Source organism: Eptesicus fuscus, chromosome 4 (assembly GCF_027574615.1).
Source record: "Eptesicus fuscus isolate TK198812 chromosome 4, DD_ASM_mEF_20220401, whole genome shotgun sequence".
Lineage (NCBI taxonomy): Eukaryota > Metazoa > Chordata > Mammalia > Chiroptera > Vespertilionidae > Eptesicus > Eptesicus fuscus.
The window spans coordinates 107,323,584-107,346,407 of NC_072476.1; the positions used below are offsets into that span (position 1 = coordinate 107,323,584).

Here is a 22,824-nt window from a genome sequence, read left to right on the forward strand (position 1 = left end):
GCAAACCAACCTCCATGAGGATCTAATCTGTAAACAGGATCATACTGAGGATAAAGTGTATTCTGCAAATGAAATTTAGTGTACTGTATAACTCTTTCAATTACATCCTCAATATATACAGCTTTTGGCATATTAGGGGATGTCATAATGTTGATAGTTGTAAGACAGGCATCTGCTGATTTTGTAACTCTCTCCATAATCAGGTCTCTCCATAACCTTTCTTCTTCTTCAGTATCATTATTCTATAAAACAGCAGATTGTTATTAAAATAGAAATAAACACATTTCTACCTTAAAATGTAAGAAAATAAATTATGATATATTTTATTTTAATGGGTGGAAAACATGGTAAGAGTTTTGATCTGTGTATATTCTTTAAAGGACATGAGGAATGAAGTAAAAATCCTGATATTACTTTGTTTCAACATAATATATACTGTCTTCTAATTTCATCATTAGATGATACTCCAATGACAAAGTTATAGTTATCTTCACCTGTGCACTTTATCTAAATATAAGATTTTAGCTAAAGATTATAATTATATACATATAAATAAGTTTGTGTTTGGGGTGTAAACATTATGATAGTAAAAAAAACAAACCTTTATAAATTCTGCTGTTGTGAGAACAAAGCAAAAATTAACAATAACAAAAGGTAGAGCCTTATTTAAAAGTTGTAAAATGTTACTGACTCAATCATTTCTAATACCTGTTTTTAAACAACACTGTAATTTTGAAATTGAGATTAAAAGCAATGAGTATGCATTTAATTGAATACAATTTATTTTCTAAAGTGCTTAATTCAACAACTGCCTGAAGACCAGATTTTAATTTACATATCAGCAGCCTCCATTACAATTGTGAAGGGGTGGCTTTTAATCTTATAAAGTAAAAACCCTCTATCATATCCTTAGTTATGAAATACCAACTTTATATTCAAGAAATACTTTTATATGCATGCTAATCAAAGTTTATACAGTGGGAAAGGAATAAATAAAAGCATATTATACGTAAAGCAGAGAGGGGCTTTCTAATTACTAATGCCTAAAAACTTGATTACTTTTTCCTAACTCTTCAGCTTTCTTTCATTTTACTGCTTACATACCTACTTAAAAATAAGATAAAGTAACTTTTTGTTGACACTAAAATTGCTGTTTGGAAGAATCAGTTAAGCAGGTTCATCATTCACACCAAACATTAAGACTAAGGTTTTCAGGAATGAAAATAATTTCATTAAGACTGAAGCAGCTAGCTCTCCAGAACTCTAGATTCTTGATGATATTTATCATAACTTCTTGCTAAAGTATTTTAAATAAAACTTACAGACCAAAGTTGAAGTATACTGCCATTATAGGTTTCTCTAATCCTTTTGTTTCTATGATTCAAAAACTAATTTAGAGAGGGCATTGGAAAAATATGGATATATTTAATAAGCCATTGAAATACCACCTGAGATTATAATCCTACATTTTTAATTCCATATAGATCAGATTCTGTGGCTTCTGAAAACATCAAGAACATTTCCTTCATGAGATAAAACCCTGTGCATGTATGAAATATATATAGTATGTTTTACATATAAAAATGAAAGTATGTATATCAAAAGTGTTAAGAGTAGCTATTGATGGATGGGAATATGGATCTTTTGTGCTTTTTATGTTTTGGAAAAATTTCAAAATAAATATACTATTTTTAAAATCAGACTTTTAAAAACAAAGAATATTCATTAATTCAAAACCTTCCCCAATTCTTATTTTTTATATCAAACACCTGTAAACATCACTATCTATTCATTAATGAAAGAGACATCAAGACCAATTTGAGTGCACGTATGATTTTGAATATCTGCTACAATGCCAGGAAAGCAAATCTCAGGCAATGGATTTGCACTCATAAATCATTATACTATGTTGCTATTGCTTTTGAGATAAACATCCTAAAATGTAATAACAGTTCCAGTTAACATTTATTGAGAATTTACAATGTACCAGACATTGTTAGGCACTTTACATGAATTGACTTATCTAATCCTTTCAACAACCATTTGAGCTAGGTATAAATATGGCATATAAGAATTAATGTTTTAGTATACATTAGAAAATCAGCATAAGATTTCTAACTATTTTTTTCCAAAGAAGGTCAAGAAAAAGAAGGACTACCTACTACCGTTTCATAAATGAAAGGACATTTTAAACACACTCATACACTTACACAAGAAAGAGCATAATGGAAGATTAAAGAACAGTCCTTTAAATTAAATGAATTTACACCTGTCATTTTTATTCTTTTTTTTATGTCAAAGTTGTGAGTTGACAATACGTAAAATGAATTTTGAATTGCTAAAAGTGCAACTCTAACATCCATGCTAATGAATGTAACTAGTAAATGGTGGTAACGAGCTCAAATTAATGAAATTAAATCAATGTTTCTATGAAAAAAAATTAATCTTAACAATAGTAAGGGTAAAATTAACAATATGGATCTTAAACTTACATGATTTAACAAAGTGGAAAGCTTTGATCCATCTTGAATATTCTTCTCCAAGATATTTAGGACTTTCACAGTTTTTTCAGTGGAAAGCTAAAATCGCAACATAAACTCTTTTATCCATCACTGGTAAAGTTATAAATTATTCAAAAAATATTCTATACAATTATCCCCTCTAGACTATGTAGTATATAACATTACCACCCTCTTGAAGAACAGAAAACTTTACAACTTAGATCCTCTACTCAAGTCTGAATTATGTAGAGAATTAATCACTTGTGTTTGAAAGACAGAAGAGCAAATACATGCTTCTAACTCAACTCTTACTACATAGTCAGTAAAGTCTAGGTTTGCTCTGATGCTGGGCCCCCTGCTTTTGTGCCAGTGACAATGAACATGCATGTGAAAAACACGCAAGATTTCATTTTGTTAATCTGGATTATAACATGGCTTCCATACTATAATGTTATTAGGATTTCTTAAAATCCAAGAAATATTTTCAATAACAGAAGCATAAAATTGTAAATGAGCCCTGGCCGGTGTGGCTCAGTGGATAGAGCGTCGGCCTGCGGATTGAAGAGTCCTGGGTTCGATTCCGGTCAAGGGCACGTGCCCGGGTTGTGGGCTCAATTCCCCGCCTACCCACCCCCCCACAGTAGGGGATGCGCAGGAGGTAGTTGATCCATGATTCTCTCTCATCATTGATGTTTCTATCTCCCCCTCCCTCTCCCTTCCGCTATGAAATCAATAAAAAAAAAAATAATAAAAATTGTAAATGAGTTACAAATGTAAAATAACACTACTTTATTTAGTAAAAATCTTTATTATTTTTAATATATTCTATTTCATTTGTTACAAAGATTCTCTATTTAAAAAAATTAGTAGTCAATTTGGAGATTCTGCCAGGAGGCAACTGTTATTTATAGTCTTTTGATTGAATAGGTCTCTTAGCCTCCTAGCATGCAGCTATAACTCTCAACCAAATCATTCAGAAGAGTCAAATGGGAGGATCAATAGAATAACTGACTCAGGTATATTTTCATTATTCATTCTGGAGTATTGCTTTAGATATTTTCACAACAGATTAAATTACTGAGACTTTTGATAAACCTTTGATGTTTTGAAAATATTCAGCAAATTCACCCTTGAAATAGATTATTAGCTACATGTACTAGTAATTGTGGAATTTATGAATTAAAACCCAAGATTGGCATTGGCACCTTAGAAAACTGATGCCATATTCCTGTATACAAAATAAATCAATATATCCTCAATGCACACAGCAATATCAATGTAAATAGCACATTAATTCCTAGTTAGCTATGTGATCTCTCTCTCTTTATTTTATTTTGTTAATCCTACCCGAAGATATTTTTCCACGGATTCTTAGAGAAAGTAGAAGGGAGGAGAGACAAGCATCAATGTGAGAGAGACCCAACAATTGGTTGCCTTTTGTACATGCCCCTACTGGGGCTGGGGATCGAGCCTGCAACCCAGGTATGTGCCTCTGACCAGAATCAAACCCAGGGCCCTTCTGCGTCTGTGGGCAGATATTCTATCTACTGAGCCAAACCAGCTAGAGCTTGTCTCTCTCTTTAAAAATCAAACTCATGGGAACCCTTCTTCACTAATGGCGGGAATGTAAATTGGTATAGCTACTATGGAAAACAACAGTGTTCCTCAATATATTAAAAATAGAACATGAACATATGATCTACCAATTATATATCTAAAGGAAGACACTAATTTAAAAAGATATCTGCACCTCCATGTTCATGGCAGCATTATTTATAGTAGCCAAGACATGGAAGCAACTGAAGTGTCCAATAATGAATGAAGAAAATGTAGCATGTATGAACAATGGAATATTATTCAGCCATAAAAAAGAAAATCTTGCCATTTGTGACAATTTGGATGGATCTTGAGGGCATTATGCTAAGAGAAGTCAGAGAAAGACAAAAATTGTATGATCTCAATTATACATGGAACCTAAAAAGCAACAACAAACAACTGAGTCACAGATACAGAGAACAGACTGATGGTTGTCAGAGGTGGGTGGGGGGGTTGAACAAAATGGGTGAAGGTGGTCAAGAGGTACTAATTTTCAGTTACAAGATAAAAAATAAGTTCTGGGAATGTAATGTATAATATGGTGACTCTAGTTAATAATACTGTTTTGTATAGCTGACCCCTGAATATCATAAGTATTAGGGGTACCTATCTGCAGCAGTCCAAATATGCGTATAACTTTTGACTGCCCCAAAACTTAACTAGTCAGCCCTTCACATCTGTGAATTCAACAAACTGGTTGAAAATAGTATTTTCGATCCAAGATTGGGAATGTAAAAATACCATTTTTGATCCAAGGATATGAAACCTGAAGATACCAAGGGCTGACTGTATTTACTGAAAAAAATCTGTTCAAAAGTGGACCTGTGCAGTTCAAACCAGTGTTGTTCAAGATCAACTGTATATATGAAAGTTGCTAAGGAGAACTTAAAGTTCTCATCACAAGGAAAAAAACACTGTAACTATGTATGATGATGGATGTTAACTGGATTTATGTTGTGATCATTTTGCAATATATACAAAAATCATGTACACCTGAAACTAATAGAATGTTAAATATCAATTATAACGCAATAAAAACATCAAATTTATTATTTAGAATATAGGCAACAAGTGCAATAAAAAATGGTATTGTTTTACTCCATAAAAAATGAATAAAAAATGGAGAGTCTGATTAGGAGGAGAGAGTATTTATTTAGAAATTGTGTTTGCATAGCAATCATGCAGTAGTTTATGGGGTGAATGGTGGCTCATGAAGATTACAGGAAGCAATTCCTTGATGCTGTCATTGTTGTTTGAAGTTATTATCAATGAAAAAAATATCCTGCTATTCCATGAGACTACTGAGCAACAAAGAGCGCCTTAGGAAAGACAAATCACAGAAATTATTTTAAGGCCTAAAGCAATGACCCTATGGACCATAGCTTTACTCTTTCACCACTGTATATGATTAAAGCAAATATCAAAGGAAAACTCAGTGTATTTCTTCATTTAAATAATCCAAATTTTTGAGACAATGAAAAAATAAAAAAGTGAAGAAGTCCAGGCCAATGCCTCTTTTCAATGCAGTGATTTTCTTTAGAATATCTGTAGAATAGTTCTTGGATTTCAAACATCAGATATTAACTAAATTCATAAATTTTACTTTAGTGAGATACCTTATCCATTATACCCATTGCTTTAATTTTAGCAGATTCACTGCCGAGTTCATTAAGCTGATGTTTTCCTAAGAGCAGTTCCTGAGGAATTTCATCATCATCACCTGAAAAACCAAATCGAACAAATACAGTTTAGGTAACAGAAATAGCTCAAAATAGTAAGCCTAACTTTTAAATAAAATTTTTGAACACCAAACACTTATAAAACAACAACCTAAGAGATCTCTGTAAACCTCAAGCAAACTCTGAATGAAAGAGGATAGTGATTAAAATTAGAGTTCTAAGATGGGAAGAGGAGATAAGTTATCTTTACTACTTTGGATATATCCTCAACCAAGCTTTCTGCCCTAGTAGGCTAACCTGCACAGACTACATCAACAGTCTCCCATGCCTTCTGGCTTCTGTTTAGGTTTAGCCAGTGGGGTGCCCAGTCAGAAGATTAAAAAGCAGGAGAGTAAGTGAGGTCAGGGTATTTGTATCCGCAACTCCTTCCTTGCAAGGTCTCAAGCTGCCCATGTCCTCTGACCAAAAGATTACCGTTTTTTTTGAAGGCAGCTCACTGTACAACTTGTTTTCCCCTAGTGAGTAAGTTCTGGTAAATTCTCTTTACCCATATTTCTCTGGGTGTAGAGACAGAAACAGTTCCATGACTGTAAATCCTGGATTCTGGAAATATTCTGCCTCCACTTTTGTAATTAGTCTGTTTGTAAATAATTCCTTCTCAAATTTATCCTCATTTGAGAGTGCCCTATCTGTTGGGATCTTAAATGATATGGAAGAAAAAGGTTTCTCAACACAAAACTGGAAAGTTTTAGAAATGAAGAACTGATACTCTCAACAGGGGACACATTAATAAAACTCAGGCAAGTAATTCTCACAAAACTAATACATTTGAAGTAGAGGATAATATACCTTTCATGGCATTTTCAAATAGATAAACACACTGTAAGCAGTATTTTTATAGAAATTTAACAGTTTTATATAGTTATTAGAGGCCCGGTGCACGAAATTCATGCACAGGGGGTGGGGGTGTGTGGGTGTGTGTGTGTCCCTCAGCCTAGCCTGCACCCTCTCCAATCTGGGACCTCTCGAGGGATGTCCGTCTGCCCATTCAGGCCCGTAGGATCGGGCCTAAACGGGCAGTTGGACATCCCTCTCACAATTCAGGACTGCTGGCTCCCAACTGCTTTCCTGCCTGCCTGCCTTCCTGATTGCCCCTAACCACTTCTGCCTGCCAGCCTGCCCCCTAACCACTCCCCTGCCAGCCTGATTGATGCCTAACTGCTCCCCTGCCAGCCTGTTTGCCCCTAACTGCCCTCCCCTGCCGGCCTGGTTACCCCTAACTGCCCTCCCCTGCTGGCCTGGTCACCCCTAACTGCCCTCCCCTGCTGGCCATCTTGTGGCAGCCATCTTGTGTCCACATGGGGGCAGCCATCTTTGACCACATGGGGCAGCCATCTTGTGTTGGAGTGATGGTCAATTTGCATATTACTCTTATTAGATAGGATGATCTTTACATATTATTTTAAAACTAGAGGCCTGGTGCACGAATTTGTGCACTGGTAGGGTCCAGTCGGCCTGCCCCAATGGGGGCCATTGGGGGTGGGCTGGCTGGGGCGAGGGGCCGTGGGCAGTTTGCCAGCTGGCCCTGCACCCGCTTGGGGTCGGGGCCCCCGCTTGGGGTCAGGGCAAGGGGCCACTGGTGTTCTGGTTATTCCGCAGTTCGGTCAATTTGCATATTACCCTTTTATTATATAGGATATATATAATGATTACATTATTCTATTGTATTCTAACTGGTTTATTATTCTATTTTCTATATTAGACTATGTATTACAGCAGGTCATTGAATAACATCATTTTGTTAATGTTCTTTTTTTATAACATTAATAAGAAAAAAAAAATTGATTGCTGGCTGTGTCCACTGTCTGTGTGGAGTTTGCATGTGCTCTCCATATCTATATGGGTTTTCTCTGGGTACAACCGTTTCCTCCCACCTCCCAAGGATGGGCATGTTAGGTTACTTGGCATGTCTAAATTGTTCCAGTCTGAGTGTTGGGGTATGTGTGAGTGCATCAGGAACGGCATCCTGTCCAGGTGTGGTCCCGCCTTATGCCCTGAGCTGCTGGGATAGGCTCCAGCCACCCACAACTCCAAATTGGGATAAATGAGTTAGAAAACAATCATATTGCTTTTTATTAATCTTTCTTAAATGTATGTATAGCTCACATTTATTTCAATGTTTAATATTAAAAGTGTTTTGGGTCTTTATTTTAGAAATTTTGTGATGTTTTTGTGACTAGAAATGTGCCACAGGATTTTAACTCTTTTTCTATTAATTAGCCTATGATAAAATTGGTTTCATTATACATTGTTACACTTGAAGTCACAGTTTCCAAGAACCTATTGAGGACATTAAGTGAGGTCTTACAGTAGTTAAAGCCAAGGGCTGGGGCATTTATCTTTACTTCTCTAAAACTAAACATACTATTAACAAACAGTAGGTATTCAATAAATATTAGCTTTTAGGATAAATGATTAGAGGGATTGGTTCCTATATCTGCATCTTTGCTCATATTAGCTTCCTTCCTTCTATAGGGCCTATTCAAGTCTCATCTGCATAGACTTCCTTAATTACTCTAACTTGTGGTAGCTGCACTCTCAGGATACTTAAACACTATTAATACTTAATTAATTTAATACTTGATTTTTATACTGAAGTTTTCAGTTTCTTGATAGATTAGACTCCACAACTAGATTTTAAGTTTCTTGAAAGCATAGACCATGCCTTTATATCTATTAATGTAACTGGCAGAAAGCTAGACACATAGGTAAGCAAATGTATTTTAAATTGATTTTGTAGTTAGAGATAAATATATATATATACTTTAAAATTATTTTACCAAATGCAGTAAAATCCATATCTTCTAAATTATCCAAAATATTTTCTATTGAGGCTGTGAATCTCTTAAAAGTTGAAGAATCCATCATTTCTGCAACACAGGAATAGAAAAAGCTTATTATGTCCACATTCCAATTAGAAAATGGAAGTTGAAGAATATGAATAAAAACAAATGAACTAAAATGTTACCTTCAGGTGTTAGTTTTGGTTCATAAGCTTTCCTCTTCTTCTGTTTTTCTTTTTTCTTCATTTTTCTAGCAACTAAAATGAACAAGAAGTAATACTGAAATGCAGGAATGACAACTTAAAATATTTCTATTTGTGTTTCTATTTTCTTCCATTAATTAAATACTTAAACAATAATCACTGCCAATCCAAACTAAATTATATACTTTTGTCTTGATTAAAAATTAGTTGTTAATTAAGTCATAGAAATATCAGATATCCTTCAAAGATAAAGCCCTAAATTTAAATTGGCTTATGTAAGAAATCCGTTGACACTGATGAATTACCCTCACTAAGGCTGGGAGGAGGAGAATAATCTTCCATGTCAGTATCAGATGGACTTCGGTTTCGATAACGACCACCACCTGAACTCCTTCTTCCTTCATGAGAGTGGCCACTTCTCCTATGATCCCCAGAGCTTCTTCTGTCACGCTCTTCATATTCCCAAGCTTTATCATCATCTTTTTTATGTCGTTTCCTAGAGGCTAGAAGCAAATCCCCATGACAAATAATTTACCTCATTTAAAAAGACTATTTAAATTTGTACTTTACAAATGAACCACATTGGGAGTAAGGGGAATCTACATTGTATGGGACTATGAAATTCTGAGCCATTCTGTTTAACCAGAAATATAAATTAGAGTATAGAAATGATTATCACTATTTTAGCATTAACTATTTAGAGAAAGGTTTTTATATAAACTCAGTTTGCTAATAAATATAGATATGTACGTTGTAAGAAACCACACTGCTCATTTCAAAGAAGTATTCAGTGTCAGTAAAGACAATATCTAAATTTTAGGATTGATTAAAGCATGTAAAACAATCTTTATCTAGGATTTGGATGAAAAACAGAAACATCTTAAAGCATTTAAATTTTTTATGGGGAGCAAGGTTTGGAGGAAAAGCAAACTTTTGAGAAAGTGTTACAGAATATGGGTAACCATGTATACAATCAGTTAACAGCCAAGTTAGGCCCACAACTTAGCTATAAAAATTCAATAGACTTTGGTAAGCTAACATCACAAGCCTATAGAGATAGAATAAACGTGTATAGTTGTACATACTCATATACATTGAATTCAGTTCTCCAGCAGTACACTTGCTTAAGCCCACGAAGAAAGCTTTTAAGCTTATGCATGCTACCTAAGCATATTTATGTATGCTAGCTTGAATCCTTTTCCCACCCTTCCAGAAGTTTGAGCATTCTGCTAAAATCACCAGTACTGATAGAAGCTGTTAGGCAGTACTGGCAAACAGATTTTATCAGACACATCATCTCTGATCAACTGGGAATAGCTGGCTAGAGCATTATGTTGAGAATAATTCTGAGCTCTGAGACAGCATCATATTTCAGTAAGAAAGACTGATTAAGAGGCAAGGTGGGGTAGGAAGAGATTAACCAAAGAACTTACATGCATATATGCATAACCTATGGACACAGATAATAGTGTGGTGAAGGCCTGGGGAAGGGGGTGGGGTGGAATGGAAGGGGTCAATGGGGGAAAACAGGGTACATCTGTATTACTTTCAACAATAAAGATAAATTTTAGAGAGAGAGAGAGAGAGAGAGAGAGAGAGAGAGAGAGAGAGAGAGAGAGAGAGAAAAGATTGATTAGAAGTATCTGTTCACTGACTGCTGAAGAGCAGTATAAGTGACAAATATTTATCATAACTGCTCTAGGGTATAGCACCACCAAGATATAGAACTAATGTGTCCTACTTGGGATTATACACTGGCTGTTGTAGTAACCATATGTTGATAATATCTTCTAGTCTGTTGGTCTAAATTTGACTCCCCTGCTTTCTTGTAACTGGTTTCTATTGTGACTCCCTATCTATGATTAATACCCAAATAGTACTTAAGACAAAACTCTTGCTTGGGTTCTCTACCTGTACCCATGTCCTTGTGTGAATAATCAATGTCTATATCCTGGATAATTGTACCATTACATGCTCCCCCAGCTATTTCTAATCAAGAATCTAATTTGGTTTCTGGTTCTGGACCCTTCTGTCCAATCTACTGACAGTATGACAGAAAAAGATAATTTGGTTTCCTCTTCTTTGTGGCCATAGGTTTGACAGCAAGACGGTTCATTAAAAAGGACAAATGTAAATGGATATACTTAAACTTTCAATGATTTTCTTCATGATTAGGCATAAATTTGACTATAAATTATATAAAAAAGACGTAGGATTTCCTCCCCTTTTATGACTAAGGTACACCCCAGTACATTCTTTTAGTGAGGGGCTGCCTTATATATAAATATAGTTAGGTGTCTGTGTAGGTCAGACAAATAGGTCTTTTATGGCTACCATTCATTAAATGTTTTTTCAACAAGTTCTTGAAATATCTACCAAATCTAAGGAATGACACTAACTAGTAATATGTTTATATATGACCTCAAATATGACCTACTCAGTCTTTTTAAATTTTAATTTCATAAGAAATGTATTTCAAGCTCAATTCTATGAGAAAATGCTTGAAAAATCTTATAGTTGTTAGCAAGTACATACACTATGCTGTATTGGTAGTAATTTTCAGGCACTAGAAAACTTCAGTTAAAATTCACTCAACTTTAGGCCGTTTGGATGAAAACGGGATGGAAATTAGGAAAAAACAACTTCTATGATATAATATGTGTTGCAATAGGCTATCAGGATCCCAATTCATTATGACTAGCCTGTTCTTTCTCTGTTTCTCTCATTACCCTGGAAGCAGAGGAGGCTTAATAGAGGGTGGGGCAAAAGTAGATCTATAATTATGAGTATGCAAAACAGAGTTTTATTCTTATATTATTGTTTATTAATTACTATATTATTTTCTATATAAACAACTGCAAACCTACTTTTGCCCCACCCTGTAGAGAGGTACATAAAATGACTTGGGAGTTTTCTATCCTCCCTTTCACATTTCACCTATTTCTCTCTTCAGCTTCTTATATCTCCTCTCTTCCTTCCCCAGACCTTATATTTGTGCTATGACTTCCAAATCTGTGTGGCCTAACTTTCAAAATTCTTCCCCTTCTCCTTTAACTAAACTATTTCCTTAGTTTTAGATTTTTGGGAAACCAATATGATTGAATTGCAATAAAACTTTATTTCTAAAATTCTCTAAGTAGCATAAGCCTGCTACTTATGTTCATACTACTTCTATATTTTGTATTGCACTATATTTTCATTACAATGTTTTTCTTGTGGTATAATGACAATTTGGTTGTTTGTCAACTATCAGTTAAAATCCTTTTATCACTCAAATCACTGGCCCTAGAGTTGACTTTTATATATTAAATAAACCAAGAAAAACAGGAATCTGCTCTAAGATCTCTTGAAAAGCCCAGCGAAATTAAAGATCAGGTTCTCTAACTAATATTAGTTTTCAATATACTTGGGCATAAATATAATGGGATCCAGGGCTTTAAGATGAAACTATGTGCTCCCCTAAGATGAGACAATAGCTCTCATAATAGAAACAAGGAAAAGAATAATGGATGCATTGATGACAAACATGAGGCATGTGTGGCTCACTCCCCTATTTTATACTTCTTGGGCATTTCTGATTATGCTGTCCTTTCTACTTAACCGTGAGGTAGCTTTAGAATTCTCATCAGCTTAATAAGGCAGGAAGCCACTCTCAATTAACGGGAACTTAAGTGCTATTTGGAATCAATCTGCAGTTAAGGAACTTTTTTTTAGCTATTCTCTTTAGGAATGAGTGATGTATTAGGGGGGGAGAGGAAGAATGAGGAGAGGCATGTATATAAAGGGGAGTGAGTTTCTGAGTCACTAGGTCTCCTTTCTCTTTCCAGATCATATGTTCCCAAATGATAAAAATGTGTGATTATAATAAAAAATATTAACTTTAGCCACTGAAATATAAGGCATGTAAATACATCTCATGATAATACAAATGATAACAATTATACATATAATTAAATGTCAGATTAACTTTGCTATATATTTTATTTCAATTTTAAAACTGTTCAGATTTGTTCAGTATTCATAATCTACTGCACATAGCTCAAGACCTCACAATTTTAAGACGATCAGAGTAAATGAACATTGATTAAAAACTTTGGAGGAGGTGAAGGACTTCCATCGGCAATACACATTTAAAAATGGCAGCATGCATCTGTCCTTCCTGCCCTTGCTTGTCACACCTCAATCTATGGACACTAGGTGAAAAAGGCAGAACACACTGGTGGTCTTCCCACTTCTTTTGGTCATAATGACTAAGTCAGTTGGCACACAAGTGAAGATCTCCCACAGTCTCTTTCCACTGAATGCCGTTTAAGTCAAACAAGGTTGCTGACCCCTCTTGGCTAGGCTCAATTCTCTTGCTCCAGAAGAAGGAAGATAGGGATAAAAGAGAAGAACTTTTTCAGTGGACCAGTAGGAAGACAGGCGAGGTATAGCAAGTCTAGTGCAAAGACAGGTGATCACAGTGTTGTAGAGAGGTAGCTGTGTAGTGAAGAAGCCAGCTCTGGAAAACAGTGAAACAAGGGAGGAATTCCAGGACACAGCTGGGCAAAAAGGAGAAGCCAGGTCCAAACCACACAGATAATCGGTAATGTGGCTAATCCAGTCATAATTTAGTGATAGTATGGTTTAAAATATTTTTTCACCAGGCTATCTCCTACGTGTCCTTTAAGACTCAACTCAAGTGTCACCTCTTCCAGTAAGTGTTTCCTGACCCCCCAGTATGATTTCTGATGCCAATCCAATGTGTTCCCACAGCACCCTGGATTTACTATTATCACTGTACTACAACTGTTTACACCCCCCCGCCCCCAATAGAATGAAAGTTCTTCAAAGATGGGCTACATCTTATTTGCATTTTTATTCTTAGTGCTTAGCATATACCATAGTAGGAGCTCAATAAATGTTTGCTAAGTGCATATAGACACATACGTGTTATCTGACCACTAACATTTTTTTCTTGGTGCCAACTGATCTCATCTTTCACATATATTTTAGGTAAAAAGAAAAAATCCTGCTATATTAATTATTAAAATCACTATGCTCTTGCTATCCCAAAAAATTATAAATGAGACAAACACATCAATCTGCTTAATTCTAAAGTAATAATAGTTATGTGATACTTACATTCAAAAGTTCCATCACTATCATTATCTTCATCTGAACTGATTTCAGCATATTTTGGTTTCTCATTAACTGTGCTACGCTTGCGTTTATTCATTTTCACACGTTCACAAAGTGGCATGGTGGATTCAATTTCTGCCAGGAGTTCAGGGGGTAATTCTTTTAACACTGATTGATCTATACTACCTATTAATGAAAGTTAAGAAAAAGAGGTCAATCTGAAGATAAAAGAGAAATTTTAACTAAATTACCACAATGAAAATAAAATACAAGCATTTACAAAAATTTTCTAAGTCACTTTTGTATTTTAATAAAACCCACTTATATTTAAAACTAAAATAGTAATCCTAAACTGATAATGCAGTTTTTATACATTATTTCATTATATAACAACTTTAAAAACATGATAATAATAGGTAGCTACATCACTAATTTTTGATATAATGCCCTCTGAAAAATCTTTCTGAAACTAGAGATCCACTGGCATTATCAAGAGGGTACATCTCACCTTGGTAGTAGCCAGATTTGATTTATAAAGATCTGAAGCAGTTACTTTGGAAGTAATGCTACCCCTCAGTATATATAAGAAAAATTGGAGGACACTTATAATGTCATTCTCTTCCTCTATGATCTTGGTGGCTATATATAGTGGCTGGGACAAGCGTTTTATATGCTTTTATCTATCAATGTCTATTTGAGAGGCATGATAATTAATACCTTTAGTATTATGGAGAATTTCCTCAAACAGAAAATACAACATATGCATTTAATTTAAAATAATAGAAACATGAAAGGTAGGACAAATAGAACAAAAATATTTTAAAATACAAATGTCTATAACGGAAAATAATTCAAGTCTATTATAAAATAAGTTCATATTTTCCCATGAAAGAATAAAGGTAGGATAAATATCAACATAATCCAATAAAAGCTATTAACATAATACTACATAATTCTACCTAATTATACACACACATACACAAACACACAAACAGTTGTTAGGAAGAAATTAATTATCATCCCGTTGAAAGCTAGAAAAATAAAAGTAAAAGCAAAATCTATTTTTGAGGACATGTTCTTAATGATTGTTAAAGATGACAACTTTAACTTTACTTACCCATGTAAATCTTGAAATGCAAGTATAAAAATGATGTCTTGCCTGCTAAATTTTAGTGACTGGGAGCAAAGAGTACCATACTGGTTTATAGCAGGGAATATTAGTAATCATATAATCAATATTAATACTGTAACATTCAAATGATAATAGTGTTTATGTAAAGAATAAAAACCAATCATGACAAAAATAAATGGGTATGATTAAAACAAGTTCAAAGCCCCAAGAATATATAATACTAATAATTTAAGAATATAAAACAAATTATTATTTTAAATGGAATAATCATTTTTTAAAAAAAAATCCTCACCCGAGGATATTTTTTCCATTGATTTGTAGACAGAATGAAAGGAAGAGAGGGATAGGGAGAGGGGAAGAGAGAGAGAGAGAGAGAGAGAAACACATTGACTGTTGGCTTCCCACACACCCCCCGACTGGGGCTAGGGATCGAACCTGCAACCAAGATACATGTCCTTGACTGGGAATCAAACTCAAGAACCCTTCAGTCTACGAGTTGATGCTCTAACTACTGAGCTAACCAGCCAGGGCTACAAGATTATTAAAATCAGAAGTCATCAAAAAAGTTAAGAAGTCCCAAAGTCACTGATTTGATAACAAAGAGTTTTGTTTTGTTTTGAAATGGGAAAACACTCCTGAGATTAAAATAAACCACCCCAGTTAACAAACTCTTTGGAACTAAAGCTTCAGATAATAGAAACCAGTCATGTTCAGAAATAAACCAAGAAAACTCACATAAACCTCAATTTTATAAGCCATAATAAACTTCTTAGTCAGGCATAATGTAGTTCAGTGACATTTCTTTCAATAACCTACCCATATTACAGAGGAGCAGCTTAAATAAATCTTTAACTTCAGTCAGGACCAAAAAAATATTCAGCAGTGCAGGTTATCAATCTGACCCTCTTGTGACTCCTAAGTGAGTTAACATGGTTTGAAGACACATATCTTTTGGTGTTAACGGTCCCTAAATGCAAGCCAACTTCCTTATTTGAAGCCACTGATAGGAAGAGCACCAAGGAGTATAATCTGCTGATGACATAGCCCTGAAAAGGGGTAGCATTTATGCGACAGAAACAAAAGGAGGCTACATGAAGAGAAACTGAAAGAATATGGGGTTCAACGAGGGCAGGACATTGAATGTTCCTTCCACAAAGAATCGAAGGTTATCTAACCTGATGGCAGAACTTGGGGTACAGAGGAACACAGTGCACTGGGATCAAAATCCACACTGAATGTAGGAACATGGAAGATTGGTACTAAGAGTGTTGAGGTCACAAAACACTGACCTCAGAGGAAGAACTTTGACACTTATATTTTCGCAATTATTTGGAAAAAGCAATAGCAAACTAGGAGAAAGGAGATATCATTTTCTGGTACCAAGGCTCCTTGGTGGAGTAAAAATTGAAGGAGCTGAAATTCATATATTCTACAACAGATGTTAACAGGGTAATAAAAGGGGGATATGTTTATAATTGAGGAGAAGGAGGTCTTAATTTAAAAAAAAAGAGGATCAGGTAGATTAACATCTTCTGGAAGAAAAGGATCAGGAAATATATAATTTACTTTTTTTTTTGGATGGTTTAGGATAAATGGAAGTGATGAATAATGAGATAACTTAGTATAAAGTTGCCTTACTTTTGGTAAAGAGGCAGAAACCCCAGGTACTGGCTAGAAGCTAAGTAATCTTTGTTCAGAATTACAAAAAAATTTTTTAAAAAATTTTTATTAAAAGGAAGAGTAGCAGTTATTCATCTGTGGCAAGGGAAGGGTAATCAAGGTCAAATCAATTTACAGCTATTCTCTTTTTGATGCACTCTGAGCGATACTCCTGTAATGAATGCAAAGAATCACTATATAATCACTATATCCTATATAATAAAAGGCTAACAACTGGTCGCTATGACGTGCACTGACCACCATGGGGCTCAACTCAGGATCTTCCCCCTGGTGGTCAGTGAGGCACTCCCACAGGGGTAGTGCTGCTCAGCCAGAAGCCGGGTTCAGGGTTCAGGGCTGGCGAGGCAGTGGCGGGAGCCTCTCCCGCCTCTGCTGCAGCGCTAAAGAACCCTTGGGGGATGTCCGCCTGCCGGCTTAGTCCCGCTCCCTGTGAGAGGGTGCAGGCCAGGCTGAGGGAAGCCCCCCTGCCAGTGCACGAATGTCATGCACCGGGCCTCTAGTACTATTATAACCTAAGAACTGGCAAGTTTCCTTTTTAATTTTAGCCAGCAATTTTCAAGTTGTGGGTTGTGACCCCTTAGTAATTTGTGAAATCAGTTTTGTGGGTCTTGACCAATAGTTGTGTTTATAATGAAAGGGAGAATGCCAGTGTTTTATCTGTAGTAAGGGTAGGTATTAATATGTTTGTATGTGTGCTATTAGAACATGACATGCATTTTATGTCTTATCTTAGGTCACAATAAAATATTTTGAAGTCCTTTAAGTTTTACGGTTGCCACCTCTCTCAAAATAGGAGAGTCAATTCAGATAGAAAAAGCTCATCTAGGTTAATCTAACCCAATAATGTGTGGGCTTAGCCTAATGTTTTTTAAGCTATAAGTTCAATGAAAGATAAATAATTTGAGTAATATACTCAAAATTAATCAAATTGGATTTTAGTTATTATAAGTTGACAGAATACGTTGTATCAGATAACTTAGTTATCTATGACTGTAATTCTGATATAAAAGCTGCCAATGTTATGTTTTTGAAGCCCTGAAAAACCTTGGATTACTCAGAAATTACTTTTATTTATTTCTAAGGTAAATCTTTCTAAAAAGCCCTTTAACCACCTCTCTCTTTTTTTTTTTTAAACAAGACAACTTCTTGATTCATGATCATTATTAAAAAGCACCAGTTTTCCGTGATGCTTTATACTGAAATACCTTTAGGAGTTAACTGCTACGCATAAGACTGATTAAGACAATATGAAATAATCTAGGCTTTGCTTCTGAGTTCTACTTTTAATTTGCTGAAATTAATACACTCAGATTTTGCTAACAGTGTAGACCAAGCATGTCAAACTCAAAGGCTAACACGGGCCAAATAAACAAGGTTTAAGTTTACGTGTGCCACACACAAAAAAACAAAAAGCTTCAATTTTCATAGAAACATAGGTTTATTTCGATAGAGACATGCTGAATATAAGGGCTGAAATAAATGAGTAATCGTTAACATAAAATAATAGAACATTTTAATAAAAATTAGTATTTTTTCTTGAACATTAACTTACCAGACACTGAATAACTGCACAAATTAATAAGCGTAACGAAAACAAACCTATTTTTCTTGTTCTACGAAAGAGAAATATTTCCTGTTGCACACACCAAACAAGTCAGTACAAGACTAATGATGTGGCAATTGGCTGCTAAAATATTCGCTGCTAGTATTAGTGGAGAGAAATGGTGCGCCTGCACTTAAGGCGCATAGGTGCGTAAGGGAAATGAATGCAACACGATTATAGAATCAGTCATTAGCGAACATTGTAGTTTGTTATTAATAATTATGTATAACAGGATATTGTAAAAATTAAGTCACAAAATTTTTATTAAAACATTTCTTACATACTGTTATATTGGCTGGGCAGCAAAAATAATCGTTGTGGGCTGCATGCGGCCAGTAGGCTGCTAGTTTGACATGCTTGGTGTAGACAAAATAACACACAGCAAATGGTGTTCAAACCCTTTAATCTCATTGATACTATGCAAATTTATCCAAAGGACATTTACAGAAAACAAAAAAAAAACTCTATGAAGAAAGATGTTTAGATCAGTTTTACCTACGGTAACATCAAAATGTCCAACAACAGGGGAACAGAGTAGGAGAGTACATGACATTAAGAGTAATTATAAACTAAGCTGATAAAGGGATAGTAAATGTAAAGAAAATAGAATGCAAAATGATAGGTATACCATGTTGTATCTATGCATTTGTAATAGGAGTTAAAAGAAAGAAATGTAAATGCTATCCTAACTTAAGTGATGAATTTTCCTGCCGTAGCTGGTTTGGCTCAGTGGGTAGAGCCTCAGCTTGCGGACTGAAGGGTCCCGGGTTCGATTCTGGTCAAGGGAACATGCCTGGGTTCGGACTCGATCTCCAGTAGGGGGTGAGCAGGAGGCAGCTGATCAATGATTCTCTCTCATTACTGATGTTTCTTATCTCTCCCTTCCTCTCTAAAATCAATAAAAATGTTTAAAAAAAAGATGAATTTTCCTGAAGAAATACAAGATAAATTTTAGGAAAACAAGAAAAAGGTCAATGATTATGTGTGAGGGATTAGTGGGTTTTCAACAGAGATGAGGTGGAGTAAGGTGGAAGGAGTGGAAGGAGTGGAGGATGCAGGACATGAGCAAAGATTTAGAAGCTGGTAGCCAGGAAGAATAACAAGTTTGGGGTAGTTGGAGTAGTCTGCTCTGGACAGAACAAGACATTTAATAGGGAGAATAGGTTAGCTGGAAAATCAAGTAAGGCTTCATATATTAGTCTTTTTGAAGAGTGACATAATCAGAATGTGCTTTAGAAATGTTACTTTAAAAATAATTTGAGATGGGTTGGAAGGGGGCGACATTAGAAGGAAAATCTTCTGATGTGAAAGTTATAGGAGAACAGTATTATGAAATTAACTGTTTTTGAAAAGTTCTAATGTTACTATTAAATACTAACCGTACCAAACTTTAGGAAGAAATATATAGCTTAAAATACTATTAACTATTTAACATGCTAAGATCATGTAGAAACCAAAAAAGAAAAAAAATAGAATCAAGAACAAAATTCACCTGTTGATATTTGTTATTTAAGTATTTTAATCAATGTGACCAAGTATTAAATTATATGATAGTCTACTGACTACTATTACATTAGGCTGAATGTGTAGAGAGTTTCAGCAACATCTATTTTATAATATTCTAGAAAAACATTTTCTAACAACGTGAGGAATGGCTTATTTTCTGATTACATCCTTAATACTAATGGCTATAAAACAATGGTTAATTTTAACTAATCCAGTTTCACATTACTTCTTCCACACTGTACTATAAATTAGCCCAATGTTTAAATTTTCTAAACTTATTGTGCTTTTTCCTTCTGCCCTTCTATTTAAAAAAAACCCTGAAAACACGTGATGCCCAATTCCTTTGTATTCACATAGCACCCTTTTCCTTAGAATATAACACTGTCACTGTATCTTTAGTGACCCATATCCTCCATGAGATCATAAACTTGATAAAGCCACAAACTATGCTGTTTGCAGCATCTAGCAGACTGTATGGCATGTTGAAAAAGTAAAAAATATTTACTGAAATCTTAGTGTAATAATTAGAATTAACTTGTGGCCTTCCAAGAAACTTTTCCAGCTGAAAATTCTTTTTTAAATCCTGAAAGCAGTTCTCAGTTGTTCTATATTAATAATTATAGAAAAGTTTAGCCACAAAATAAAAAGTAGAGAAAAGATTTCATAATTTACATGTGAGAAGTACAAAATATTTTAAAGGCAATGTAAATCTGTTATATATTTATATTTAATACTTGAGGCCCGGTACATGAAAATTTATGCACTGGAGGGGGGGGGGTCCCTCAGCCCAGCCTGCCCCCATCTCACAGTCCAGGAGCCCTCAGGGGCAGGAGGTGACCTGGTGATCAGGGGAAGGCGATGCCCCATCACACCTCTGTTGCTGCCACTGCCGGCAGCGCAAGCCTTGGCCGGCCCTGGTTACCTGAGCTCAGGTGGCCCTGGGCGGCTGGGCAGTTGCCATCCGAGGCTTGCCTACACCTCAGGCTGGCCCTGGGCAATTGGGAGGCTGAGGGGACTGGGGGACTCCAGAGGCAGCCGGCGGCGCTGAGGAGACGGGCGCTGCCTTCTTGTGGCTGTGGGTGCCGCCATCTTTGAGGGTGTGACAGTCAATTAGCACATTCCCGCCTTATTGGCTGTGGGCGCCACCATCTTCGAGGGCGGGGCAATTAGCATACTCCCTCCTTATTGGCTGTGGGCACCGTCATCTTTGCAATGGTGTGAGGGTCAATTAGCATATTCCCTCTTTATTAGATAGAATATTAGTTATATGTTAATAACTAATATATGGCCTCACTACATGTAAATAAGTATGCACAAATATTAAATATCCTCCTAAAGTATTATATTTGGCTAATTTCATACTACATTGATAAATACTAGATAAGAATGAGAAAAGCAAGATTGGATTCGTCTTTTTATATGCACATAATACTTAATGGAGCCCTAGCAGGTTTGGTTTAGTGGCTAGAGCGTTGGCCCATGGACTGAAGGGTCCTGGGTTCGATTCTGGTCAAGGCCACATACCTTGGTTGCAGGCTTATCTCAGCCCTGGTCAGGGTACATGAGGGAGGCAACCAATCAATGTGTCTCTCTTACATTGATGTTTCTCTGTCTCTCCCCCTCTCTTCCACTCTAAACGTCAATGGAAAAATATCCTCGAGGGAGGATTAACAATAACAACAACAACAACAAAAGGATACTTAATGGAAGTGGGAAATACAAATTTTAGATCTTATTTGCTTCATAATAAACAATCTAGTTATATCAACCTATATAAAACTTTGACTTTATATCTCTATCAGGCTCAGCAAACCACAACGTATGGGATCAAATTTGCCCCACCACTTGTCTTTGTACACAAAGTTTTATTAGAACACAGTGACAAGTATTTACATACTGTCTATGTTTGCTTTTGTACTACAATGTCAGTGACAAGTGGCCCATAAAGCCTAAAATATTTGGGCCTCTACAAAAAAATTTTGCTGACTCAATCTATATCATGTCATAATTTATTCAAAATGAAACAAAGTGCCACCCACCTATATATAACTATATACCCTACATAATTATATTCTGTACAGTTCAGGTCATTGCAAATTGGTTTATTTAATGAAGACAAAATACCAAGGTGTTGCTTTATAACAAGTGGAAAAAAAATATTACAAATGAAGAAGGCAAAAGAAAAGATTTTAAGAAATACCTGGCTTTAAGTACCAAGGTTTTGATATTAACATAGCACTTTCATCAATGTACAGCTAGCAAATCACTATGAGAAAGAACTATAAAAAGAAACATACTTTCTAGGAAGTCTATTATGTAAATGATAATTTTCTACTTAATATAGAAAGCAGGAATAGGAAGCAGGGATCAAATGATCCTTTCCTTGACAAAAATACACAGTGAGAAAAAATAATGGTAGAAGCACAACCTAATTTTATACCTCAAGGAATTAAAAAAAACAACTAAGTCCAAAGTTAGTTGAAGGAAATAACAAAGATCAGAGCATAAATAAATGAAATAGAATAAAAAAAGAGAAGCCCAGAACCAAGATGGCGGCATAGGTAAACACCTGTACTTGCTGCCTCTCACAACCACATCAAAACTACAACTAAAAGACAAAACAACGATCATCCAAAACCACGGGAAAGCTGGCTGAGTGGAAGTTCTACAACTAGAAGAAAAAAGTACATTGAGACAGGTAGGAGGTGCGGAGGCGCGCGCGAAACGAGCTGGCAACTGGGTGTGCTGTTGTTGTTGTTTTCAATCAGGAGGGAGATACAAGCTCCTGATTGCTCTGAATTCCAGTTCTGGGCGAGACTCTGGGGACCCAGACTCATACGGGGAGAAACTGGACTGTCTGGCATCAGGCTGGAATGTGAGAGTGGCTTTCTCTCAGAGGTGCTCACAGCGATCATTGTTCCTGCGTGGGGACCTCTTGGGTGCAGAGCTGACTACCAGCC

At 35.6% G+C, this 22,824-nt stretch overlaps 1 protein-coding gene across 1 annotated transcript in view; it reads right to left on the bottom strand.

Annotated features, from left to right (window-relative positions):
* The window catches only part of NIPBL (NIPBL cohesin loading factor), a 182,181-nt gene that overhangs the window by 54,999 nt on the left and 104,358 nt on the right, over window positions 1-22,824 (bottom strand). Inside the window, exons 11-17 of the mRNA XM_008155585.3 lie at window positions 13,947-14,129; window positions 9,128-9,325; window positions 8,805-8,876; window positions 8,617-8,706; window positions 5,714-5,817; window positions 2,493-2,579; window positions 11-242 (exon numbers count right to left, since the gene is read on the bottom strand). Of these exons, the coding sequence (XP_008153807.2) occupies window positions 11-242; window positions 2,493-2,579; window positions 5,714-5,817; window positions 8,617-8,706; window positions 8,805-8,876; window positions 9,128-9,325; window positions 13,947-14,129 (966 nt within the window). The remainder of the gene's footprint in view (window positions 1-10; window positions 243-2,492; window positions 2,580-5,713; window positions 5,818-8,616; window positions 8,707-8,804; window positions 8,877-9,127; window positions 9,326-13,946; window positions 14,130-22,824) is intronic.